Source organism: Leopardus geoffroyi, chromosome C3 (assembly GCF_018350155.1).
Source record: "Leopardus geoffroyi isolate Oge1 chromosome C3, O.geoffroyi_Oge1_pat1.0, whole genome shotgun sequence".
NCBI lineage: Eukaryota > Metazoa > Chordata > Mammalia > Carnivora > Felidae > Leopardus > Leopardus geoffroyi.
The window spans coordinates 90,839,595-90,864,860 of record NC_059338.1 but is presented as its reverse complement, the minus strand read 5'-3'; the positions used below and the strand labels follow the sequence as shown (position 1 = coordinate 90,864,860).

General features: G+C 39.3%; 1 protein-coding gene across 2 annotated transcripts in view; it reads left to right on the top strand.

Moving 5' to 3' along the window:
- The first annotated feature begins 285 nt into the window (after nt 1–285).
- The window catches only part of COLEC10 (collectin subfamily member 10), a 39,219-nt gene continuing 14,238 nt past the window's right edge, over nt 286–25,266 (top strand). The window contains exons 1-3 of one of the 2 annotated variants that reach the window (XM_045453841.1): nt 286–561; nt 21,482–21,553; nt 22,927–22,998. In XM_045453841.1, the coding sequence (XP_045309797.1) occupies nt 414–561; nt 21,482–21,553; nt 22,927–22,998 (292 nt within the window). In that variant the 5' untranslated portion in view covers nt 286–413. The remainder of the gene's footprint in view (nt 562–21,481; nt 21,554–22,926; nt 22,999–25,266) is intronic. The other variant, XM_045453840.1, reaches the window with a different exon arrangement.

Genomic DNA, 25,266 nt, shown 5'->3' with positions numbered 1-25,266 from the left:
GTGCTTCCATGTCATGCAGGTAATTCAAGCAGTCTCTGACACCATCTTTCTGGAACCCAACATATAAATGCAACATAGGATATTAGGTTGTCAGCTCATGTACTGAGCAGAAGGCATCTCTATCCTCTCTGCTCTCTAGGTTGCTTCTACTGACCTGCACACTTGAGTGTTTAGCTCAGAGATAATTTTCAGTAAACTGTTGTCACTTGAAAATAAACAGTCTGGATAATGTATGGTCCATTTGGAGCACTGAGAAAATAAACAACCTAGGATATGCTTTCTTCTTGTCTTTGTAGCCCTTTTTGGAATGTGTGCTCCAGATACACTACCTTCTTCCCCAAAGCAGAAGTTTTATTTAAAATAAAGCTGCTTGTTTGGCACTTCTGGGCAATCATTTTTGAAGAACCACAGCCATGAGTGGCTTTGGAGCCCTACTTGGAAGAAACCAGTTCATCCTTCTGGTGCTTTTTCTTTTGCAAATTCAGAGTCTGGGTCTGGACATGGAGAGTCGTCCTACCACTGAAGTCTGTGCCACACACACTATAGCACCAGGACCCAAAGGTGAGGAAAGAAAAACAAAATGTTCATATATAATAAGCGAACTCTCTTTTCTCCTCCCTCAACCTACTGGAGCTCTCAATGACTTTCTCTTCTCCCTCTTCCTCCTTCTTTCCTTCTATTTTGCAAAACCTGTTATTTATTTTAAAACCTCCCTTCATGTTAGGCAGGAGAATGTGGGGAGGGGGCAGGACACGCCCAGGGCAGGAGAAAATTCCCTCCTCTGTGCTGCTCCAGGGGAAGATACACAAGCCACAACTTTGGTCTTTCAGGGATACTTTCCTGAAGATCATCTCTATTCTTGGGCAGCTCTATTCCAATGCCTTTCTCGGTACTGATTTTGGTAAAGCTACCAGGCAAAAGCTCAGTAAAGAGAAAATTAAATCTTTCATATATCTCATAAATTCGTGGGGTCCTGGTTTCCAAAGAGGAGGAAAATTTTTGTTGAGGATTGCAGGTAGTATATAAATGAACATTTCTTGATTTTAAGTGGAGTCTTCGGGGCCAAGTGCCTTCAGTGGAAGGAGGATAGACTATTGCAAAATTTTTTCAGGTAGAGCCAAGGTCTAAATGTGCTTCAAGCAACTGGTTGATAAAAAATGCTGCTGTTTTCCTGGTTTCAGTTCTGACCCTTTTGTTCTGAAAGTGGTCACTGCAGTGTAGCTCGGTGCCCTTATTAGTAATTCCTGCTATGTTTCTCCAGGCTATAGGGTGGAAGAATCGCAGCTGCTTAAAATTTTAAGCAGAAAAAAAGGGTCTTTCAGAAAAAGCAGAAATACATCGCCCTATGCTTGTCTGTTATTTAAATGTGTATTGCTTAAAGTGCATTTTTCGTAATCAGTGAATTAATTTCCTCCTAAGATTGCAATCCAAGCTTTAACCTTTGATACCATAAAATAAATGCAGGGAAGAACAATGAGACCTTGGGGCTTCCAAATAATTTCTTGGGTGAATAAATGAATAATGTGAGGGAAAATGTTCAGAAAAGAAAGTTTTGATTAGAAATAAAAGTATTTACTTAGAACTATTAGTGGCCTTTCCATCAAGAGTATAAGAAACTTTGTGCCATTCCTGGGCTCTCATGGAAAATGCTGAAAATTAAGTTTTCTTTGTTCCTGCAAATGGGAGAGTCCATTTGAGAATAGCACTGTTGAACAATTTTCCTTGCAGAGAAACTACAATGTTCAAGCTATAAGAAGAATGGGCAAAGCTCTGCCAAAATAATATCCAAAATATAATGGATTCCTATTCAACAATTCTATTTATTCCAATCAGCCAACATATATTGAGTACCTATTAAGTTCCAAGTATTGTTTTAGGCATAATAGATGCATTCAATAACATACATCAGTGTCATGAACAGTAGAGAAAAAATTTAGGAGGGAAGGAGGGCAATTAACATTTATTGCATAGCAGCAGCCTATTTGCCATGGTCTTCTTACCCTCATTTCTTAATGCAAAATTTCCCCCTTCCTCCTAGAAACCTTGCTAAGATTTCAAACAATGTAAATCTCCTTCACTCTCTTCCTGAGCCTTGTAGAAATTATGAGATGATTACAAGCAAAAATATGACAGAATGAAGAAGTAAGTCTTCCTGGGTGGAGATACTTGGAAAGGAGCCCTCTAGAATGCTGGGTTCCAGAACTAAGTCTATTAGGGACCTGGTATGATGTCTTCTTCTTTTCCCAGAGCCTGGGGACTTTGCATTAAAATGAATTTTAAGTCCCTTCTTATAAAAGAGATTCCCCAATTCTGGAAGGTACTGAATACCTACGACATCTCAGGCCTCATGTTAGATACTAAAGGTTTCAAATGAAAGCACTTGTCCTAAAACATGTCTGCATTTCAAGCTATCAGATTGCAAACTCTTGGACTCAGGGCTCAATTAATTCATTTTCTCTTTGCAAATTGCCTGTATGCACGCACATGGAACAACTTATACATGTTCATCCCTGCCTTTCTGCCACTCGAGGCACTGTGCTGGATGCTGTGCTTACAGGGAAAAACAGGACTTAGTTTTTGTCTTCTCTCAAGATGTAAACTGCCATCTACCCTACCTCATTCCTTCGTGAAAGTGAGCATAGCTCCTCCCCTCCCAACAAGGCAGATTTGCATATTTATTTCCACAAAAAAGGAAGGAAGGAAGGAAGAAAAAAAAGAAAGATAAAGAAACAAGCTTGATGGATAAAGAAACATTTTAAAGGACTGAACTATTGCTTCTGTTCAATATATTTTCCTACGAGCAAGCTGGTCTATATTTTTCTTCAAGGCTAGTCACGTCAATACCATAGTTACTAGTATCGCACGCAGAAACTTCTCTAGATACCCTGAGAAACATTAAAAGGAGTTTTCCCTAAATTCATTTGGGAGACTGGGAGCTAAATACATCATTTAGAGTTGTACGTGGAAAACCAGTAATGCTAATGTGTCATATAATATGTTTTCCAACATACACTGATCATTTTTTACTGCATTATTTCCTGAGCATGACTTGGTGGTAAGAAAGACATTGAATTCAATCTGATCTTCGGTATGTTATTACACCTATTGAGTTTTTAGTTTCTTTATTTGCAAAGTGAGCTTCATCAGAGAACTGTTTGAAGAATAATATAAGGTAAACAATGTAAACTTTAGGCCATGTAGACATCATAAATAGATAATTAAATTCTACTTATCTTTCCTTCCTCTCCCTGTTTATCTAAGTCTGTTGAGTAACAATTTTGGGAATAAGCATTGTTCCAATTATCAAAACTTCTTTGTTGAAAGTCCTCTTTTCTTTCTGTGCCTTAAGTTTACTATTGTATGCTGTTAGGCCAGAAAACGTTCTTTCTTTCCCACCTACGTTGTTTCTTTAAACAATTCGTGTAAAATTCTGACCTCTAGTGGTTTTAATTGAAAACAGCAGGGGTGATAAATTTTAACAAGAAATGTTAAAAAGAAATGTAAAACAATAAATATTTGAGTGATGATTCACAATTTCCAAAGTATTTTCAAGTAGATTATCTTGTTTAATTCTCACAATTTCCCTAAGTGGTAGCAATTACTTTAAACTTAAAGATAAGGAAACCATCTCAATGAGGCCAAGAGGAACTCTCAAACTCTTTCACATACTTACAGAACAGATATGCAATTTGAACTTTAGCCCTGGGCGTCTGGCTCTGGGTCCAGTGCCATTCCATGACATCTGCTGGTTTCTGTTAATTTCTTTAACATTTATTTATCTTTGAGACAGAGAGAGACAGAGCATGAACGGGGGAGGGTCAGAGAGAGGGAGACACAGAATCTGAAACAGGCTCCAGGCTCTGAACTGTCAGCACAGAGCCCCACGTGGGGCTCAAACTCATGGACCACGAGATCATGACCTGAGCCGAAGTTGGACGCCCAACCGACTGAGCCACCCAGGCGCCCCCGCTGGTTTCTATTAGAATCAGGTTTGGAAGCATATTCCACTGACCCTTGCTGGTAAGAAATGGATGCAAGAATGTCTAAGAACACAGTGTTCATGCAACATCACAGCTCAATATTGTACCAGTATATGCTGAAAATAATGATTGCCTCCCCTTTGATAATCAACTCCATTACCTTATTAGTTCGCTTGGAAATTAAAGGTATTTTGCCTAACAGCTTATGTTGGCTTCCATTAGTTTTCTTTTCTTGCGGAGATTTTTGCTTTTCAATGACTTTTGTGTGTGTGGCCTAAAAGTTCCTTTGTGATCCATCTGGCTTCTCCCTACTTGTACCACATGAAACTGCTTCTTCACCTGTAGTCTGCTTCAGGCGCCGTTGCTTTGTCTCTCATTCTTAATCCAGAACCTTTGTACTCAGTGCTCCCCTCTGTCTGGCCCAACCTTACCCCAGTCCAGATTTTCCCAAAGATAGTTTCCTTCTCCTCATTCAGGTTTTAGCTCAAATGCCATTTTCACAGGAGGCCCTACCTGATACCCTTCATTTTCTGGTCCTGGTAATTGGCACAAACTTGAGTTGTTTCCAGGAATCTTCTCAGTCTCTAGTGCAAACAAGCCTTCTTGTGACTTCCCCAGACGGATGGCCAAATATGCCCAGAAATGTCGGGATCACTTTCACAGCCAAAATGGAAGTCTCACTACCTGTAATGTAACTATCAGAGGTAATTTGGTTTCATCCCAAATTACAAATTTTACATTCGTTAAAGCTGAAGCCCAGAGAGGTAGAATAACTTGGTCTAGGTCACACAGTGGTTAATTGGTGGCAGGGCTAGAACTGGAACTCATATTCCATTTGTCAGGCCAGTCATTGTTCCATTCTACCATGTTATATCATCATCCTCACATTTTGTCATTCTCATTAAGCATGAAATGATCCTTCCCTTAGTTTTATAAATTAACATTAGAAAAGGAGTTCTGTGGGGTCAATGTATAAACATGGTACAGAATTGTTTTAGCTCGGTCACCTTGATATAAATTAAGTTGCTAATTTCTTTCTGGTGACTTTATCAGAGAGGTTAAGCAAGTAGGTATTTTCCCAAGACCTTTATATTAACGGCATTAATTCACTAGATTCTTTCATTGAGAGTTTTAATATGCATTCTACACCTGAAGACAAACCAAAATTTTAAATGGTTTGGCCAGGTTGTTCTGAACGATTTTTCCTCTCCTTTTCCTTTTGGATAGATACCAAGAAAGTACTTCAAGGTTAAACCAGAAAAAGAAGAGTAAAACTCCAGTCAATCAAAGTGTGGGCAAAAACGAGTCAGAAGGCCCTGAATGATAATGATTTAAAAAAATTAGCTTGTTTCGTTTTAATAAGGATGTGTCCTTTACTCATGCCCCCTCTTTCCCCAACTCTCTTGCACAGTAACTTGACCACCTATTTGTCACTGCTAGGACCACAGTAGTAGGCACCTGCATGTTGGTAAAGATCATGCATGGGCTTTGAATTTGAGCTCCACTACTTACCTGTTCACGAGACCTTCAAGCCTCAGGGCCTTCATTTTTAAAATGGAGATAATGACATTGTCCGTGTCAAATACTTCATTTGAAAATTAAAACATGTTTGGCATATAGCTTAGCCATCCTCATTTTTGCCATTAGCTTCCATTTTCGATTACCAGCCACTGTAAGCTGCTTCTTTCCCCCATCCTGACAAAAGGCTCACAGACTGTAAAGTTGGCTCTGTGAATAGAAACCTACCCAGGAAATGCCACCATCTTCTGCAGGTTGCTGCAATTTCCTGCCTAGCGTAGCCCCAAGGCAAAGTCCACTTTTGCTCATCAGTAGCTCACAAACTTGAGACCACCCTTACCCTTCACTAATGTTGCCTTCTTTCCGCAGTTGGTAGTTCTCCAACTGAGCCTGGTAATCTTTATCAATTAAATAGGAATAACAATAGTGTAAATACCCCTATGGATGGAATGGGATTAAATGAGTTAAAACCCACAAAACCAAAAGTCAGTTTTCTTTCCAGTAAGAAAAGATGGGATGATAATAGTGTGAGTACTTCATAGGTTAGTGGTGAGGAGAAATGAGTTAAGCCACACAAAGCACTTAGCACTGTCTCTCACATATTGCCAAGGACTCTTTAAATATTAGAAAACTGTGGGTTAGCAAAACTCAAGAGAAAACAGGAATGTGTTTCTTGTGTTGGGGGTCTTTTTTTCTTCCTTTAAAGAATATTTTCCCGTGACCCAGGCCGGCAGGTTTGTTCTCCTTGGATCTTGATCATATACGTAGGCCAGATACAAACTTAAGTCTCTCACTCTTTTTTTATGTTTATGAGATATACTTCTGTTAGAAATGGTGTGTTTTGGCCTTTTTGCATATTTTCAGGATATTCCAACCTATAACCAGTCTGGCTGGTTTTTGCACCACATACTTGATCTGCAATATTCTATACTTTCACAAAATTCGTTTGCAACGTTCTCTGCTACAAATATGTCCAGTGAAAATATGACACTCAAAGGCTCAAGTGAAGTAGCAGCTAAATAACGTAATTGTTTGCCAATTGTTTACTATAATCATTCTTGATTTGAAAACTCTAGAACCATCGTTTCACGTCTCTTGTGGCCACTTGAAAATACTGGTATCTGTTAAATAAAGTATATGAATACGAGTCTTTAGAATTCACAAAGGTTTATCAATTATTTTTCATTGGCTGTAGTGACATACTACAGGAATCATTATTCCTATTTAAAGAGAAGAAACTAAAGCACACTACTCTTGCCTGTGACCCTTCTGAGGGTCATTTATTTGCTATCACCCAGGGGCGACTGTATGTGCAGGCACTGCAGTCTTGAGTACAGCCAAAAATAGTTTAAATGATGTTGCTCTGCCTGGCTTGAGATGAACAAAAATCTAGAAAAGGATTTTGACAGGCAGCACCAAAGTTCCCCACCCCACCCACTCCTCAGACCACATGCTCTGTGACCAAACAGACCCTCATGTCCAATGGGAGATGGACAATATGCTCTAGTAAGTAAGCAAGTAAGACAATATGCTCTAGACCAAAGCGAAAGTCCCCAAAGAGATGGAGGGACTTTGACATTACAAAGGAAGTTCTCTGGAATGCATTTATCAGTGTTACCCTAGCACTTGAAGAGTAAGGCTGGGCCAGTGATCTTAGGGCAAAGTCAGTACTAGTCCATAGACACAGACCAAATACACTGAAATAATACTCACATAGAGTGTGCAAAAGCAAGGTAGATGACCTACTTTCCTAGGTTAGAGGACCATTAAGATAACATTTTATTTTTCAAATTAGAATGGACTCGACATTTTGATTAATCTCTCTCTCTCTCTCTCTCTCTCTCTCTCTCTCTCTCCCTATCTCAACTGTCTCTATATTTTGTCTCCTCATGATCAAAGGAGGAAATATCATGTTACTGTGTTTTGAAGGTGACCCAATCATGCCAATGTGGAACTTTCTCCTGCTCCCTCTTCCTGATTCTCTAACATTTTAACTCTGCACAGATGAGTGTATGCAAAATTAAAATGCTCAGCATTCATTGATGCCAGGGTGTTTCTGCACCTGCCTATAAGGCTTTTCTATTGAGAACTGAATCTCCCAAATGCATCACTCTTACTCCCTGTTCTCCTGTATTCCTTCCTATCTTACTTTTTGGATTTAGAAACATGGGTGGGTGTGGGAGGTTAGGGTATAGTACTCTGCCACATCAAAATGCATCACTAATGCAACAAAGTTATTGAGTTAATTTTCTGGTCAGTGGCAACTTACTCTTGGAACAGGGGTGTCCACTGGAGGAGAAACTAAGTGTTATTCCATCTCCTTTTATTAAAATCAATCTTTTAATAAAGTAGAGCACAGAATGTTTTCCCTATTCCAGCTCCAATGGCTTCATTGTAAATGGAAGCTCATTATATTTTGTTAACCTAATTTTCATTATACCTTGGGTTTTCTTTCTTCTTTTTTTTTTCTTTTTTCAGTTTTCATGCTATTTTGTAGAAGTTGTAAGATTGTATCAGGTTTGACCAGCCAAATGATAGTTTAAACCAGAAGAGCCATTGGAAGTCTGAGTAGGAGAATGAAGCAACTTAGATTTTTTTTTCAGGTAGATGAATCTCTTGGCAAGGTTGAAGATAGACTGAAACACTGAAGGATGTGAGAAGCTCCCAGTGGGATATGAACCAAAAGCAAGAGATTAATGAGGGCTGTTGGGATAAGAAGAGAGGGGGAGATTAAAGAGAGATTTCAGAAGCAAAACTGGCAGGTTATAATGAGTTCTAAACAGTTTGGGCTGCCTCTGGACATTCAGATGGAAAAGTCCAGCAGGCAGTTGAAAATAGATATCGCAAACATTTTTTAGGCATTTCTTCTCTACAAAAACAAATCACACTATTTGTCTTGACTCATGGTTTTTGTGACTTGTCTCATTTAGGGGAATCATCAGGGAGGAGGACACCGCCATTCTCACAGATAGGTGGGATGCCCATGGATTGGGATGCTGGGATATAATCGCACAGTTATTACTTACAATGCTACTCTTTTTCTTCAAATTAGTTTCTGCCCCACTTTGTACTGAAAAGAATTTTAGACAGAATGTTGTATGTTACATCTACAGAGTGTTGTGAACGTTTCAATGCCAGTGGCATAAATCTCTGGAAGCAAAAATACACTTCAGCCAGGGAGTTGCAAATCTGCACAGCCAAGGAATGGGCTAAAAGAGGCACTGCTTGCCCTTGGCGCCTCTTCTTTGCATCCCTCTAATTTCTACTGGCTAGAAATTCTAGGTGGCTATTGGATGATACTGTTATAAATTTCTCCAGTGCTCACCTCATTCCAGGCGCCGTTTGACCCTTCATGTGAATTATCACATTACTCCCCTCAACAACACTGTGAGGGAGATATTTCACTACTCTGATTTATAAACAACTTAGACTTGTACAATTTAAGTGGGTTGCCAGTGAGCCAGTGATGGATCCAGGACTTAAACTGAGCCCTTAGATCCCAGATCTTCCACTCCTAACTACCGCACTGCATTGCAAAAGCACTCGCCACTTAGTCCTGGATGGATGGGATTTCTCCTTGCATTTGTTTCTACTGACATGGCTGTGAATGAATTTTAATAGTGAATGATATGTGCAGGCAGAAGAAACCTGCCCAACAAACCTTGATATTGTATTTTTCATTAAGTACAATGTTAGTTGTTGTTGGGTTTTTTTCTTCCTGTTACTCAGACATGCAGTGACTACAAAAGACTTGTAGGTTCCAAGTAGTAATTCTTTTTAAACCAAGTAAACCTGAAAACAAGAGGAAGTGCTTTATAATCCAAGTAGGAAATATTGCAGGATATTTGAAATCTCCACTTTTCTTTGCCAGGTCACACAGGAATGAGCTGAAGGAGGAATAAAGTTTTTCGGTCTCTGAAACTGATGGGGCACAATAAAAGAACTGGTTGATATCATGGTCATGCACGTCAACAACCTGGGTTGGATCACAGGAAGCCCCCAGTAAACACAGTTGTTATCATTACTGACATTGATATTGTTATTAGATAACTTAATTATATGTCCTTATATATGTTATTTCCTTGCATTACTTAGCATATTAATATAGAAAAAGCACTTCTTTTCTGTTTCCTTATTTGACACATTATCTTGTCATCTGAGGAGAGAGCAGTAGAGTTTAATAAAAGCGAAATCTCCTTACTCCCATATCACTGATCTTTTCAAAATCGCACCCTGTTAGGTGCCAACAACACACATGACAATTTCCCTTTCGTAATACTCATGACATTTAGAAGACCTTGTTTGGTGTCTCCTTCCAACCAAACTTTTAGGCTTAGATCATGTCTAGTCTGAGACCGTGCCGTATGCCTAGGACTCAACACAGGACTTAGTAGTTGGTAGAGACTCAATAAATATTTGTTCAAGAATGAGTGAGCAAATTGTGAAGTTTTGAGCAGCTCTTGAGAGCAAAGTGTAAAATATCTGCCCTCATCACAAGGAACTTACACTCCAATTAAGGAGTTGACATTAACACAAAAAGTTAAATAACAGTGCATTTTAAAATAATACTCCAAGGCAGCAATTATAGAGTAGTAACAGGGAAGCAGATGGTGAATTACCAAGGAAATAATTCTATCAATAAATCCAGAGAATTTAGAATTTGAGACAGACTGATGGGTAAAATTTACAAAAGGAGAGAAGGGCCATAGTTTCTTTATATTATTAATGATTTATTTTTTAAATTGAAAGAGTATTTTATGCTTGTTAAACATATAGCATGTATAAATATATGCAGAATAAAGATGTGTAAAGAAAAAACTAATGATTTCACATTTCACTGTCACTCTTCCTTTTCCAGACCCACTTCTCCCATGTAATCATCATTAAGAGCTTGGTATTGACACTTTTCTCTATATTTTTTCTGTTTATTATTCTTTCTTCTAAGTAAGATCATATGCATGTGACTCTCCAAGAGACATTCTTTATATACTATAACATGGAGCTCTTGCTTTCTCCAGAGGTCTCGCTCTAACTCATTATTTTTAGTAACCGCACAGTATTTCTCCTTGTATTTTCATCAGTTCCATGATGACAAACTTTCAGATTGTTTATGGTTTTTGTTTTTGCCACAGCAAACAAGTGTTTTCATATACGTAAATACACACACACACACGTTCTTACAAGTAGTTTTTAGTTCTTACAGTTATTCCCATAAAATAAGTTCCTTAAGGTAAAATAGATGGTTTGGATTCTTTATTTTAATCCTTATTGACAGACTAGCTTCCAGAAATGGTGTAGCAATTGATGTTGCCAGAAGCAATGACTGAGTGCTCTCTGCATCTGTGGCATCGTTTGATGCTACTAGTCTTTTCAGATTATTACTAAATCTAAAGGCAAAGTACAATAAAGACGTTTCCATATGTACTATTGTTCTGACTAATAGTACGGGCACTTTTCATCTACCATTTATTACTTATATTTTTAGATCTTTTTATTTCACTTATTATCTTTTTGCAAAAGCTTTTTGCATGTTAAGAATATTAATCATTTTCTGTATCTTAGTGCTTGATTTTTTTCCCTTGTCTATCATATATTTGTTTATAAACTGTATATATTTATGAGGCATCTTTTATCGTATAAAAACTTTTAATTTCTCATATGGTCATATATGTTTTTCTTTTCTTTTATGACGTCTGTGTTTTTTTCCTCTGAAGAGACGAACTTCAAACAGAGAGAAAAGTGTGTGGCACTCAATGGAGGCATGAATTGAAAGACATTTTAATAAAAAAAAATGAATAACCAAGTTGAACAGGAATAGAAGGTTATGCAACTCAATGACAGAAAATAACACCAGAAATTTCCACCGATGCCAGTCTGTGAAAGTCCAAATGCTAGACTAACTAGTTTGGGCTTGGCCTATAAACACAGAGGAACTGCTGAAATGTTTTGAATGGGGCAGTTTTATAATGAAAATGCTATTTTATAAAGATTAGTCTGCAAGATGGTTTGAAAAAGTGAAGTTCAGATCTAAGGAAACCAGTATTTAAACAATTATTCATTGAATAGACACTATTCTAGGCCCTTGGAGTCACTGGTGAATAAAACACCATGCAGACCATTTAGGGACCACCCACAAGGAATAGGGATTATATGAGCACAGGAAGAGGTAGAATGATGGCAGTAGTGTTAGGAAGAAAAAGAAAGGACACATGCGAGAAAAAGTAAGAATCAAGGTGGAAGTTAGGAAGGAGGAATAGCGAAAGCCAATCCGGGTACTGAGCCTGGGAGATTAGAGCATGGTGGCAACACTGGGAGACACGGGCAAATTAGAAGAGGGAACAGGGATGCCTGGGTGTCTCAGTCTGTTGGGCTCTGACTCTTGATTTCAGCTCAGGTCATGATCTCATGGTTCATGAGCTCAACCTCTTGGGATTCTCTCTTCCCCTCTCTCTCTGCCTCTACCCCGCTTATGTGCATGCACTTACTCTCTTTCTCTCTCTCAAAATAAATGAATAAACTTAAAAAAAAAAGAAGAGGGGACAAAAATATGGGGTGGAGAGAGTAGTAGAGCCAGTCTGGCTGCCTTCCTAGATTACAAGCCATCACACAGACCTTTCTCAGCTGACTCAAGTCAATTCATTAATCAGTCATTTGAGAGAATGACATTTCAATCAATTACTAATTTATTTAACTGTATTCTCATTAAGCTCACATTTATCTATCTTAACTTTAAGGGTGTTATTCCCTTTCTTTTGAAAACCTTTGTTGAGAAAGCACCCATTACATCTGAGACGCTGTGCCAAGTGCTACAGAGAAAATAGTGCATATCCCTGACCTGTCCCATCATGTGACACAGTGTGGTGGATGCTTTGAAGTAGGAGGGGTGTTCCCTTCAGAAAATGAGATGATCCTGACAGTTAAAGAAGGAGATGGCAGCAAGAAAGTCTGTACCAAGAAGACTCCTGGGGAAAGGACGTGACATGTGAGCGGAACCCATAGGATGCATGGTTTGGATGGAAAATAAAAATCCACATGAACTTTTATTGATGAGAACAGTGTAGTAACAGCCTGCCCTCATATAATGACAAATTTGTATTTTATCTTATTTTCTTTTTCACTTAAGTTATAAATTTATTCTGGTGGAGCCCAGTGCAAGGGATCCCATTTCTTCCGGAGAAAGAATAGGGGAGAGTTTCAGGTGTAAGCAGGTAAAGGCAGGTGTTTCCTCCATTGTGCTCCCATAACAGCTCCTCTTCTAGCATTTATCACAGTAATTATATGCCTATCTTCTCCTGAGGTTTTGATTTCCTCATAGGAAGGCCCTTTTGTCCTGATCTGTGTCTAGTAGACACATAATATAAGTTTCCTTACATTAGTAAGGAAGTAAACTTAAACTGGTTAGTCAAACAAGTAAACAGAGGAGAGAAGGGGAATTTATAGACTCATGTAACAGGGAGGGATTCAAGCTGCACTATATCCAGTCCGGAGAGAGGTGCTCAGGACTCAGTCTTCATACCTTGCTTCTGCTTTCCTCAATAATGACTTCACTTTAAAGAAGCTTCTCCCTTCGTGGTGGTCAAATAGATTCAGATATTTCAATAGTAGTTTATCCTCTCTGCAACCCTTGCAGAAAGAGCAAGTCTCCATTTTTGAAAGTTATAACTGCTTGAGTTGTTGAGGAGACTTATCTACGAATTGAGACTCACTGGCTCTTGGTGAGTCACATGTCCGTTGCTGAACCAATCACTGTGGGTTAGGTTTAAAACACATGGGCGTAGAATAAGCAAGCGTGGTTTCCTACGGAAATTTGTGGGACCGGTACTAGAAGCACAGAAGAAGATACCAGGAAGGTAAAAGCAAGAGATCCCCACTATACACTCAACATTTAGTGGATCATTAAGGGCACACTCAATGCACAGGTATCCTCTGTGAAATTTGCCATCCATAATATCGTTTAATCTTCAAGCAACTCCGTAAGAAAAATGTAACTATCTCAACTTTATAGTTTAGGAAACTGAAGCAGAGAGAATACCCACTATACTTATATTAGTATAATATGAAAGCGCTGCTAAGTGGATATGTAGGAGTTGAGCCCAGGTCTCTGTGACTATGAATTAGTCTGCTAGGGCTACCATAACAAAATACCACAAACTGAGTGGCTTAAACATCAGGAAGTCATTGTCTTGCAGTTCTGGAGGCTGAAAGGCCAAGGTCAAGTTGTTGACAAATTTGGTCTCTCTTAGCTAAGACCTCTCTCTCCTTGGCTTGCAGATGGCCGCCTTCTCACTGTGTCCTCACATGGCCTTTGCAGGGATTTTTTTTTTTTTTACATTTGTCCTTGTATCCTTTCATATGTCCAAATTTCCTCTTCTCATAAGGACACTGCCAGATTGGATTAGGACTGCCCAAACAGCCAGAATTTAACTTACTCATCTCGTTAAAGGCCTTATGTCTAAATACATTTGCCTTCTGAAGTACTGGGAGTAGGGCTTCAACATGAAGGGCTCCAATATGAATTTTGGAGATGAGGAAACAATTCAGCCCATTACAGGCTATAAAACTCCTATTCTTCCCATTGCACCAAGGTTCCAAGACCTGTGGTTCTGAAGGCTGAGACACTTGCCAAATTGTATCTTGGTTAAGAGCTGCTTTCTTCCACAGAAGATTGTCCCTTGGACAGCTTTTCTCCTTAGAGGCAGGCAGCTTCCTATGGACTAAAATGAACTTAGTTCTTTTGTAATCATACCCTGACTGTAGGACCAAAATAAACATTTTGCAAATGCTTTAAATGTATTGGGAAAGATGTTAATTGTTTTACAAGGATGGTCTTATTTCATGCACATTCTTTATAACTGGGTAGATAATGTTAGGGAGGAGCTCAGAAAAATCTCTTAGAGGACCCCTGCCCTACTGTCATGGAAAGATGTTTTTCCATTCATGAGGAACATAGCATTTTATTATTATTATTATTATTTTGCTGTTCTTCTTAAGCCAAGATGGCCAAGGTCTGGGTCTCCCTTGACCCACAGATAAGTTGCCTCATGGCAGTGAAGATGCAAAGTAATGTCTACACGTCATTCTTCCTTTAAAAACTATGCTTGCTCATTTTTTCTGCTTTCATTAAAAGAAATATGAAGAAAATCCCCTCCATGTCTGAAATGGGGAAAGAGAGCTGTGATGAAATGTCACCAAGGGTCTGTAATCTCTCCACAGTTTATGACCACTATCTTTGAGGCTCAATGAGCCATGCTTGCAGAAGCCTGATTTTAAATTACAGATCACCTTCTCCTGTTGGTTCCTGTTATCCGAGTGTTTGTTGCCAGTCCTAGGATATGAGACCATTTGGAGAGCTGAAAAATCCCACCTTCAAGGAATGGGCAGGTAACACTAGACATAACCTGGCAATACACTGGATAGGGGAAAAAGGAAATAAGAAACCTTTGTACTGATTTCTTCCTCTACCTGCAATTTCCATCACAAAGCTATTGAAATGAAAGAAAAATATCATGTGTTTCAGCATAAGGAAACAGCCCTCAATTCGGGAGACTAAACAGGTAGTTACTCTATTTCCATTTACAGACAAAACAGAAACTTTGAGAGGTTAAATAGCACACACACAAAGGGATATAATTAGAAATTGAATTCAAGATCTGTAAGAATGAAGCCCATGGATTTTATCAATGTATCCTCCCAGCCTCACAGGGACTGCAGTCTTCTGTGAATGACCAATGGAAATGTGTCTTCTCCCAGCCACTCTGGTCATGACAGTTTCTTGATTTATTAGGAGTCTTTTCAGAATTAAACATGGAATTTTTGTCATGATTTGTTTTCAGTGAACCTAGGTTTATTCCTCTGAATGTCTGTCTTTCTTTCTAAGGGCTCACTTCTTTTTATTAGTTTATATGCAGCACAGTAGTACAGGCTCAAGATAAACGAGGTCACAGAACTCTATAAAGATGGCTTTAGCAAATCCCGGTAGTCAATTAAAATTTAAGATTGACATAATGATATTATGTGTACACAGGAGAATGTTCCTACCTTTTAGAGACCTGCTGAAGTATTTAAGGAAGATATGTCGTGATGTCTGTAATATACTTTTTTAAAAAAAAATCAATAAAAATACATAGATGAAGCAATGACAACATGTTAATTGTTAAACCTCAGTAATGGGTATATATCTATTTCCATTTATCTTTAATTGTGTGAAAATTTACTTAGCACACATAGTTAAGTAAAAAAGTAAGTGATGATTGTAGGATAAGGATTGAGGTAGTGAATACAAAGGAAGGTTTAAAAGAAATGTCATTTCTGGTGGTGATGATGATGATGATAATCATTCTTACACCTCCCTTCTATTCTTGTTAAAAGAAGAACAGATGAGTTTGCCAAGCACCAGGCACTGTGCTGCACACTTTTCATGCATTGTCTCCATTAGTCTACAACAATCCTATGAAGTAACGAATATTTTCTCCATTTAATGGATGGCACTGGGATTCAGAAAAATGATATAATTTGTCCCAGAGCTCTCTTCACCAAAGGAGGGCAGTCCCTTTGCCTTAGGGAGAGCTGTGTAGGAGTGACTGAGTTGAAAGAATTCAGGATTAATGGGGAGATAAGTAAAGGCACAGAGGGACTGATAAACAGAGGGACTGGGGAGAAAGCAAAAGTAGTAGGTCCCAAGGATGGCTGAATATTTCGGTAAAAGGATGAGGTGGTGATCCAGGAGGTAAAAGTACTGGGAGATAGTCCATTTTATGACTGTACTAAGATATGTGGTGTATATGAGAGGTCCAGGGAATAATCGATATGACAACAGAGTTTTCCAAGAATGAGAATGTAATTGGCAAGAAGGTGTAGGTAGAGACGAGAGGGATATATTTTAGAGAAGAGTGCTGGCCCTGTTAATAAAGCAACCCATACCACCTCCTGCACTCAATTCAAAGGCTGATCAGGAGGAGGATTGCTAACAACCTCCTCCTAGTCCATAAGACTATTTTGGCAGTAGGAAAAGTTCAGCTTCTAGTGATTTTTCTTTAGCATTTCCAAAACCAATTCACTAATTTTTAATAATTGCTTCCTTTGAGCAGGGGGTACTGACCTAGGTTCAGCAATTTCAACTCAAACTAGACTTTAATTTTTAAAGACTTTTTGCTTGTTGGGGGAAAAAAAACTTTCCCTTTCCCTAAGAAAAATTAGTCAGCTGTGCGCTCTGCTGGAATTCTGGTGGAGAGATTATCACAGCAAGCTGGCGGCCTGGGGGGGCCGAAACAAATCATTTTTGTAAAATTGAAATTAGTTCATTTCAATTGATAGCTTTTCATTTAATTTTAAAATGTAAGTAGCTATTTTTAAAAGGAAAAAAGAAAGTCTAAATTGCACTACTAATCCAATGAAATATTGCCAAGAGGATGAAAGCAGACAACTGTGAGCCATGTGGGGGATCCTTTCCAAAGCTTGCTTTTATACCTCTCTTCTGTTCTCATTAAAGCAAGTCTCAAAGATCAAATGAACCCAGGGTTCAAGCTGAAGGCAAGGGCACAAGTTGTTTACTTCATCTCTGCCAGCAGCCTGCTCAGCACCGGGCTGGGATGCAGGCACACAGGTCAGAAGAATAATAATCCTATTTTCACCCTCCCAGGTCTCCATCAGGAGCCACCAGGGAGCAGTAGATGACTAAGTCCCTCATCTGGCTGCATTCAGTTAGATACTTGCTTGAAAACGAATGGGAAAGCTCAGAGGAAGGTGGAAAAGAAGGAGAAGTAATAATGGCACCAATAAGTTTTGTGGTTTCATGATTCACAAAGTGTTTCACATACATCCCTGCCTTTGATCTCACTTTTTGGTGAGCAGGACATGTATCTTTGGTCCCATTGTACAGAATAGCAATCCAAAACCCAGAAATGTTAACAAGAATTTGTTCCCAATCAGACAGTTTGTTCAGAACATGGGCTTTGAAGGCAACCGCCCTGGTTTGAATCCTGGCTTTATTACTTACAAGCTCTGTGACCCTAGGAAGTTACTTAACCTTTCTTTGACCCATTTCTTCACCTGTAGAATGGAGCTAAGAATAATATCCATCTCAAAGTTGTTGTAGAGGCCAAATGATAAGATGTATATCAAGTGTTAGGTACCCTTTGGCCCATAGTATTCAATAAACACTATCATTACACTTGTAAAATGTTTTATGGCTCACAAAATATATCCAGCTCAACTGTATTTATTAGGCATCAGACACAAACAATGTGTTAATTTATGAAGATGCTAGAATAAATCACCCATAACCCCAGCCACCCCACAGGTCACAGATGAGTGTAAGGAATAACACAGAAAAATGGACTCAGGATAAAGTGATATTTTCAACAATGAAGGTAATTAAAGGGAGGATTTAGCCCAGCCTGAAAGTGTTAGAGAGGGCTTCCTGAAGGAAAATACTTTTCTAATTTTACCTTTACTAAAACCCTCTGAAGCTCTGCAGAAGATCGTATTTTGTCCATTCTCCAAATCAGTGAATCAAGGCTCAACAAAGGTCAAGGACGTCCCAAGCTCTGTCAGCTAGTGAGTGGCAAAGCCAGGTCTCAATTATACTGAACTACCTCAAGGATACATTCCCTGTGGATTAAGTCATTGAGATGCTTGGCTGGTTTGTTTTTTTTTTTCTTTTCTTCCCCACTGTTTCTTTTTTTAAAAAGGAACAAAAACAGCCATTCTTTCTGCATCTCCCCTTTTTCTCCCTGAAAAATTTGACACAATATCAAATTATTTAAAATCCACAATTTGCTAAGGGTCACAGAATCCTGGATTGGAAGGGATAAATGGAGGGATCTGGTAGGGATCTGGAGGCACAGAAATACACATGTTGAATCCTAGCTCTGCCATCCACAAGCTCTATGACACTAGGCAAGGAACTTAACCTCACTGAGTCTATTTTTCCATTCAAAAAATGGCATAATAATAGTTTTCACCTCCTAGAATTGGTATGATGATCAACGGTGCTGGCATACATTATAATAACTCAATAAACATTGGCTACTAACTTTATCTAAAGAAATGCCACTTTGTCCATCCACTTCACCCCTCTGGTCTGATCACACAAATCATCTGTGTGTTCTTTTTTGAAAGCTTCCCCGGAAGGAGATTTTAGAGCTTCACGTGGGAAGTGTTTTGATGCTTGACCCATCTCATGACCTGGAAATCCAACCGTTCCATACTTGGCTTTTTGACCTGGAAATCCAACGGTTCCATACTTGACTTAAGCTTTCATTTAAAATATTTACGTTCTGCTGTCAGGAAAACATAGAGAATGGCTGAGCATGCTTTTTCTGGACAAGTAAATGACATCTCAACTTTCTCTCTCCCAAACTGTCTAATCTGAGGAGCTTCCCTTTTGTCTTTAGAAGTTTTTTTCTTTTTTTTTTTTATAAATCTACTTCTTTCCATGAGTGATGGACAGGACTCCTTCATATCCTGAGATTGCTGTGGTGATAATTCAGGTAGCTGGTCATAATATCGTGTGTGTTGTGCTCTTTATTTTCACAGCACAATTGCATACTTACCTTGTTGATGCTAAAACAACTGAAAGAGGTAGGGAAGGCAGGTATTAAGTCCACATTAAGGATGAGGACACTGAGATATAAAGAATAACAATATCCACCATTGCTAAGAACAGATTATGTTCCAGGCCTTTTATGTATTTTATCTTATTAAAGTTCTTATAAGGGCCCTTGTTTTGTAGGCATTATTAGCTCAATTTGTATGAGGGGAAATCGAGACTCAGAAAGGGCGGTCACATACCTAACTTTCTCCAGATAATGAGTGGTCAAGTCATAAAGTCCAGATCTGCCTTATTCTAAAGCCAAAAAACTCTATCACTGACTTTTGAAGGGTTGTTCAACCCATCAGAGACTAACGTGACCTTCGAACCCAGGGCTCCTGATTTATGGTCCAGGACACTTTTCATTAAAACACTCATTCTGTCCTTGACTAGATGGGGTGTGAGAGCTAGATCCACCTATGACTAAGATAGTTGCTGCCCACCTGGGTGGCTCAGTTGGTTAAGGGTCCGACTTCAGCTCAGGTCATGATCTTGTGGTTTGTGAGTTCGAGCCCCACATCGGGCTCTGTGTGAACAGCTAAGAGCCTGGACCCTGCTTTGTATTCTGTGTCTCCTCTTCTCTCTGCCCCTCCCATGCTCATGCTCTGTCTCTCAATAAATAATAAACATAAAAAAAAAAAAAAAGATAGTTGCTGTCCACACAGAACTGCTTTGCAGCTGTTCCTGTTTCCTACCTGTCTTCTAGTCTTAGCTTCCTGGTCTATGCCTACTACTTGGGGTCTCTCACACATGCAGTCCGAGAGTAAGAGTTTACAAAGTATAAGTTATAATTTATATATTTTATAATTTGTATATATTTAGATAATTATATATAAGTATAGAATATTATTTAGATATGTATTACACATCAATATACACGTTTGAACATGTACATGCTTCCAGAACTGGCCAAATTCACTATAAAAATAAAGACTTGTCACGCCAGATATGACACACACACACACACGCACACGCACACACACACACACACACACACACACACACTGGAATATTACTCAGCCATAATTAAGAGTGAGATCCTGCCATTTGCAACAACATGGATAGACCTAGAGAGAATTATGTTAAGTAAAATAAGTCAGACAGAAGAAGATAAATACCATATGATTTTACTTATATGTAGAACCTAAAAAGCAAAATAAATGAGCAAACAAAAAGCAGAAACAGATGTAAATATGGAGAACTAACTGGTAGTTCCCAAAAGGAAGGGAGGTGGGGAGATGGGAAAAATGGGTGAAGGGGAATAGGAGATACAGGCTTCCAGTCATGAAATGAATAAATCACAGAGATGAAAGGTACAGCATAAGGAATATAGTCAATGGTATTGTAATAGTTGGTATGGTGATAGATGGTAGCTACACTTGTGGCAAGCGTAACATGACCTACAGACTTGTCAGATCAGACTTGTATACCTGAAACATAAAATTGTCAACTATACTTCAGTTAAAAAAAAAGAGTGGAGCGTGGGTGGCTCAGTTGGTTAAGCATCCAACTCTTGATTTGGACTCAAGTTATGATATCATGGTTTGTAAGATCGAGTTCCACATCTGACTCTACACGGACAGTGTGGAGCCTGCTTGGGATTCCCTCTCTGCCTCTCTCTCTCTGCCCCTACCCCACTCATGCACATTCTCTCTCTCAAAAATAAATAAACATTAAAAAAAAAAGATTTGCAAACTTCTCAGGAATTCACCAGCAAAGATATTTCTTCAAACATAAAGTTAGCTAGGTTTGCAAACTTGAGAATTTCTTGGGAAAAATTTGAAACTGCCTTCCTATCCTACCTATACTGAGAGCAAGGGGAGACGAAGGAAAGAGGCAGACCACTCCAGATTGGTAGGTGGTGATGTGAATCAGCAAGGGAAGTTACATATGAGGCTTGTCTTCAGTGGTGGTAAGACAAGAAAGTTTCCACACCTGCCTGCCAGAATCTCAAAAGTTTATATAGATGCCTTTTCAGGGTTCAGTCACATATACCTGACAGATGGTCTCAACAACACCTCACTCTGTCAAAGCTGCATCCTTGAAATGGCTCCCACTGTGGGAATGATGGTCATACATTGCAAGATAGGGAAAGGGGTGAGTAGCTTTTAACTGATTTCCTGGGTCTGGTTCAGAGGTCAATGGGTGGTCACATCCCTTTAATGGCCTCCCCCAACAGCATGCAAAAAGTGAAAGAGTAAAGATATCAGAAGTGTCTTCTCTTTCCCTGACTGTCCAGTCTATGTGGGCCCATGAACATAGTCACATCAGAGTTATAAGGCAAGCCCTTGGCTGAGGAATGGATTCCAACCATGTTCACCACCATATCCTGGGGAGGATGTGCTATGTTATTATTCGAGCTGCTCCAGTCATTCATTTTCCATTTCCAAAGGAGATGATGGCGAAAAGGGAGATCCAGGAGAGGAGGGGAAACATGGCAAAGTGGGACGCATGGGTCCGAAAGGTAAGTGCAATGATGTGAATGTGACACTGTAATATTAGAATTGCTTTCCTCTATCTACTGGCCTTGTCCTGGAGATTGGCAGCTTTTGGAACACTCTTGGCTCCAAATATGAATGAAAGGTACTTCAGATATGAATGTACTCACTACCAGAGAGCTCCTATGACAGTGGCTGTCAATAAGTCACCACACATTTCTCAGGCTGCCTCCTTAGGATGAGCAGGGGTGGGATATTCCAGGATACCTAGGGAGGAGCAGTCTCCAGAAATATCTAAGAAACCACAAGTTTTAGAAACACAGCTGGGTTCATAGCTGTGTCTTTTCTCAGAATCCACTGCTAAGCAACTCCTTTTGGCTGACCTAGAGTGTAAGGAGGGGGATGAGAAGAACAGAAAGAGTTGACTGATCCATTGGCTTACTCACCTTTCTAAGATCTGTCAGTAGACGATGGAGTGGGAGGAACAGGGCCAAGGAAGGTGAGAATGGCACAAAGGCCATTAGGGAGTGTTTTTACTCATAACGCCAAGAGTAGCTTCACCAATACATAGCTTCTGGATTGTGGTGTCTAAGCGTGTGTCTTCCAAGCACTGGACATATTCTCCGTCAACTGTTACAAGGCGGTGGCCCTAGACCACTGACTTCAAAATCTTTAGCAAGTTAAAGAAAAGAAAAGACTCACAAGCTTTTGAAACCTCAATTTGAGAAATGCTGATTTATACTCTTCTTATTCTATAAATATGTATAATATTCTATAATTATGTACAATCAGTTGCAAAATTATACAGCTTTATTACTGGTAAATGTTTTTTAGGTCATCATAGAAAAAAAACAAAACTGATAATTTTGGAGGAAATCATGATCACGATCATATTTTTGGGGGGTAAAAACTCAGTAGGGCAATCTCTGATGTCCCCTTGATCATGAAGTTTTATGATTATACATTCTCTCCCCTTCTTAAAAATGGCTAAGATAGTCAAATCTTGTTTTGAAATAGGGAGGAAACAGAATTCCCAAGTGAAGCCCAAAAGGATCTAGAAAGGAACAGAATTAGAATAAAACTCAAGAATTCTTCCACTCAGCCCCTTATTTGACCTCTAGATTAGACATCCTCTGCTATAGACCTTTTAGGAATATCGTATCAGTAAACATTTCAATACCATTGGGTCCAGGATTTTCATTCTTACCCACATTTAGTTTTTGTATATACACTACAATGCTATTAAGATAGATAATAAAACATAGGATATATGTTCCATACCACAGACAGAAGAGTATGCTTTTTGTATTTCCTTCAAGTGGATATCATGTACTAGCCACATCTTCAAAGGGAATTTAAAACCTTAGTATGTAAAGATGACACATGCTTTGCTTTTCAGGAATTAAGGGGGAGCTGGGTGATGCAGGAGACCAGGGCAACATTGGCAAGACCGGGCCCATTGGCAAGAAGGGTAAGCTGCATTTTTCTTTCCTCCAGTGGTAATTCGAGGCAAATCAAGCATACCCTTGATATATTCCAAAACGTTCTGTATCATGAAAATGACCCCTTGTCTTTCTTTTAAAATAATGAGTTTTTTCTTTCTTCATATCTTGGCTGTTCCTTCTTTACATAAACAATGTGTCTAAAAAATAAATAAGGGGCTTAAACAAAACTAAACAGAAATTCAGGGACAGAATCAAACATAAAGTTCTGGTAGCCTTGGGACGCCTGGGTGGCTCAGTCCGTTAAGCAGCTGACTCCTTGATTTCGACTCAGGTCATGAGCTCGTGGTTCATGAGTTCCAGCCCCACGTCAGATTCTGCGCTGACAGCATGGAGCCTGCTTGGGATTCTCTCTCTGTCCCTCCCCTGCTTGTATGCATGCTCTCTCTCTCTCAAAATTAATTAATTAATTAATTTAAAAAATAGTATTGGTAGTCTCTACATTGAACTATTTCCTGGGATCTGCTGGTTGTAATCCTTGATACAGTTAAAATGGGTATCACCACCATGATGCATGTTCAGTAACAGAAAACAATTATTCCTAAAACTCAATGCAGTGAAGGGCAGTAGAATTTTCTTTAAAAAAATTTTTTAATGTTTGTTTATTTTTGAGAGAGACAGAGACAGAGACAGAGAGACAGAGCGTGAGCAGGGGAGGAGCAGAGGGAGAGGGAGACACAGAATCCGAAGCAGGCTCCAGGCTCTGAACTGTCAGCACAGAGCCCAACGTAAGGCTTTAACCCATGAACAGTGAGATCACGACCTTAGGTGAAGTTGGATGCTTAACGGACTGAGCCACCCAGGCGCCCCTGGAATTTTCTTTCTTAAACTGAATGAAATAATAAAGATTCTTCATCTGGAATTTATTAACAGGTTAGAAGCTTTGAGTGTATGTATGTATTTTCTTTTGTTTTGAGTCCTGTCCCCATCCTGCACAAAATTACTGCTTTCCTCTTATACAATAGGGGTGGCTTCCTCTTTATAATCTGAGCACTCCTCACTACTGTCTTCTTATAAAGCCCCACAATGACAGCAGGTTCTAACTGTTCCTGATGGTCCGCAGTTCATGCTTTGTTCCACTTGGTTTGAAGATACCAAGCTGAATGAGAATCACAATTTTCTTGCAAGAAGTTCATAGACTATTTGGGAAGACAGGACTTGCTCAGAAAGAATCATAATTCTGAATAACTAAAAGACTACTATAGGAGCCAGGTGGGAGGAAGGCCTGACTGATATAAAGAACCTACCTAGGTCTTGAGGAGCGGTGACATGTGTATGGAAATGGAGGGAAAGACATTTGACAGGGAGGCAAGAGATTCTAGTGCAAAGGTACAGATCCGGGGAAACCCAGTGCCACAGGCGACGGGACTCCACAGCCTGGATGTGTACCCAGCAGCCTTCCTGCCATCCGCGTCCCCAGCAGCGGCATAATCAATATTGTGCCCCCGGTCACCAGAGGTGCGTTCTTGAGCGGTGAACTGGCGCAGCGGGTGAGAGGCTGCCGTCCCTCTCCATTCATCCTGGAGCTTGGTTATCTCCTCTCTCCCATCCTTTTCCAACTCATTCCTTTGAGAATTTTCCTTCAGCCTGCATTTGAGGGCAGGGACAGAGGGTAGTGCCACTGAAAAGAAAGTGCTGTGCTTTTTTTTGATCCCGTGGCTTATAGTGTATGTTTGCCTGTGACTGAAATTCTCATAGTTGGAGAAGAGCTACGTGGACTCCTCAGAGATTATGACTCTTCCCATTTTATGTATTTGGGGTGGTTTTACCATGAAATGAATGAAGCTTTGGCTTTGGAGCCCCACACTTATTTGGGTCCTTCCCAAGACCCTGACAAGGAGCCTTAGCAATGGGTGCACATGTCCGTATGGCTTGGGAAAGTTTGTGAAGTAAGGCATTTATCCTCAATTGGTTAAAATAGTACCCCTTAACATAAAAACAAACAAACAAACAAACAAACAAAACTATTTCCCCCCTTACAAGCCTTTTTATGCGTATTTTTTTTCTAATTGCCCTCCCCTATGAATTTTTAATACCATCCATGGACTATATATCTATTATGTATTATGTGTATATTTGTGCTTTATATATAAAAGAGAACAAGATTTTTCACCCTTCTAGAACCAACTTATATATCCTTGAACTGGTATTGTCCTTATCAAGAATGCGCAGGTTAACACTACTGTCTCCTTCCTTTTTTAAAAAAAAAAAAATAAAGTTTGTTTATTTACTTTGAG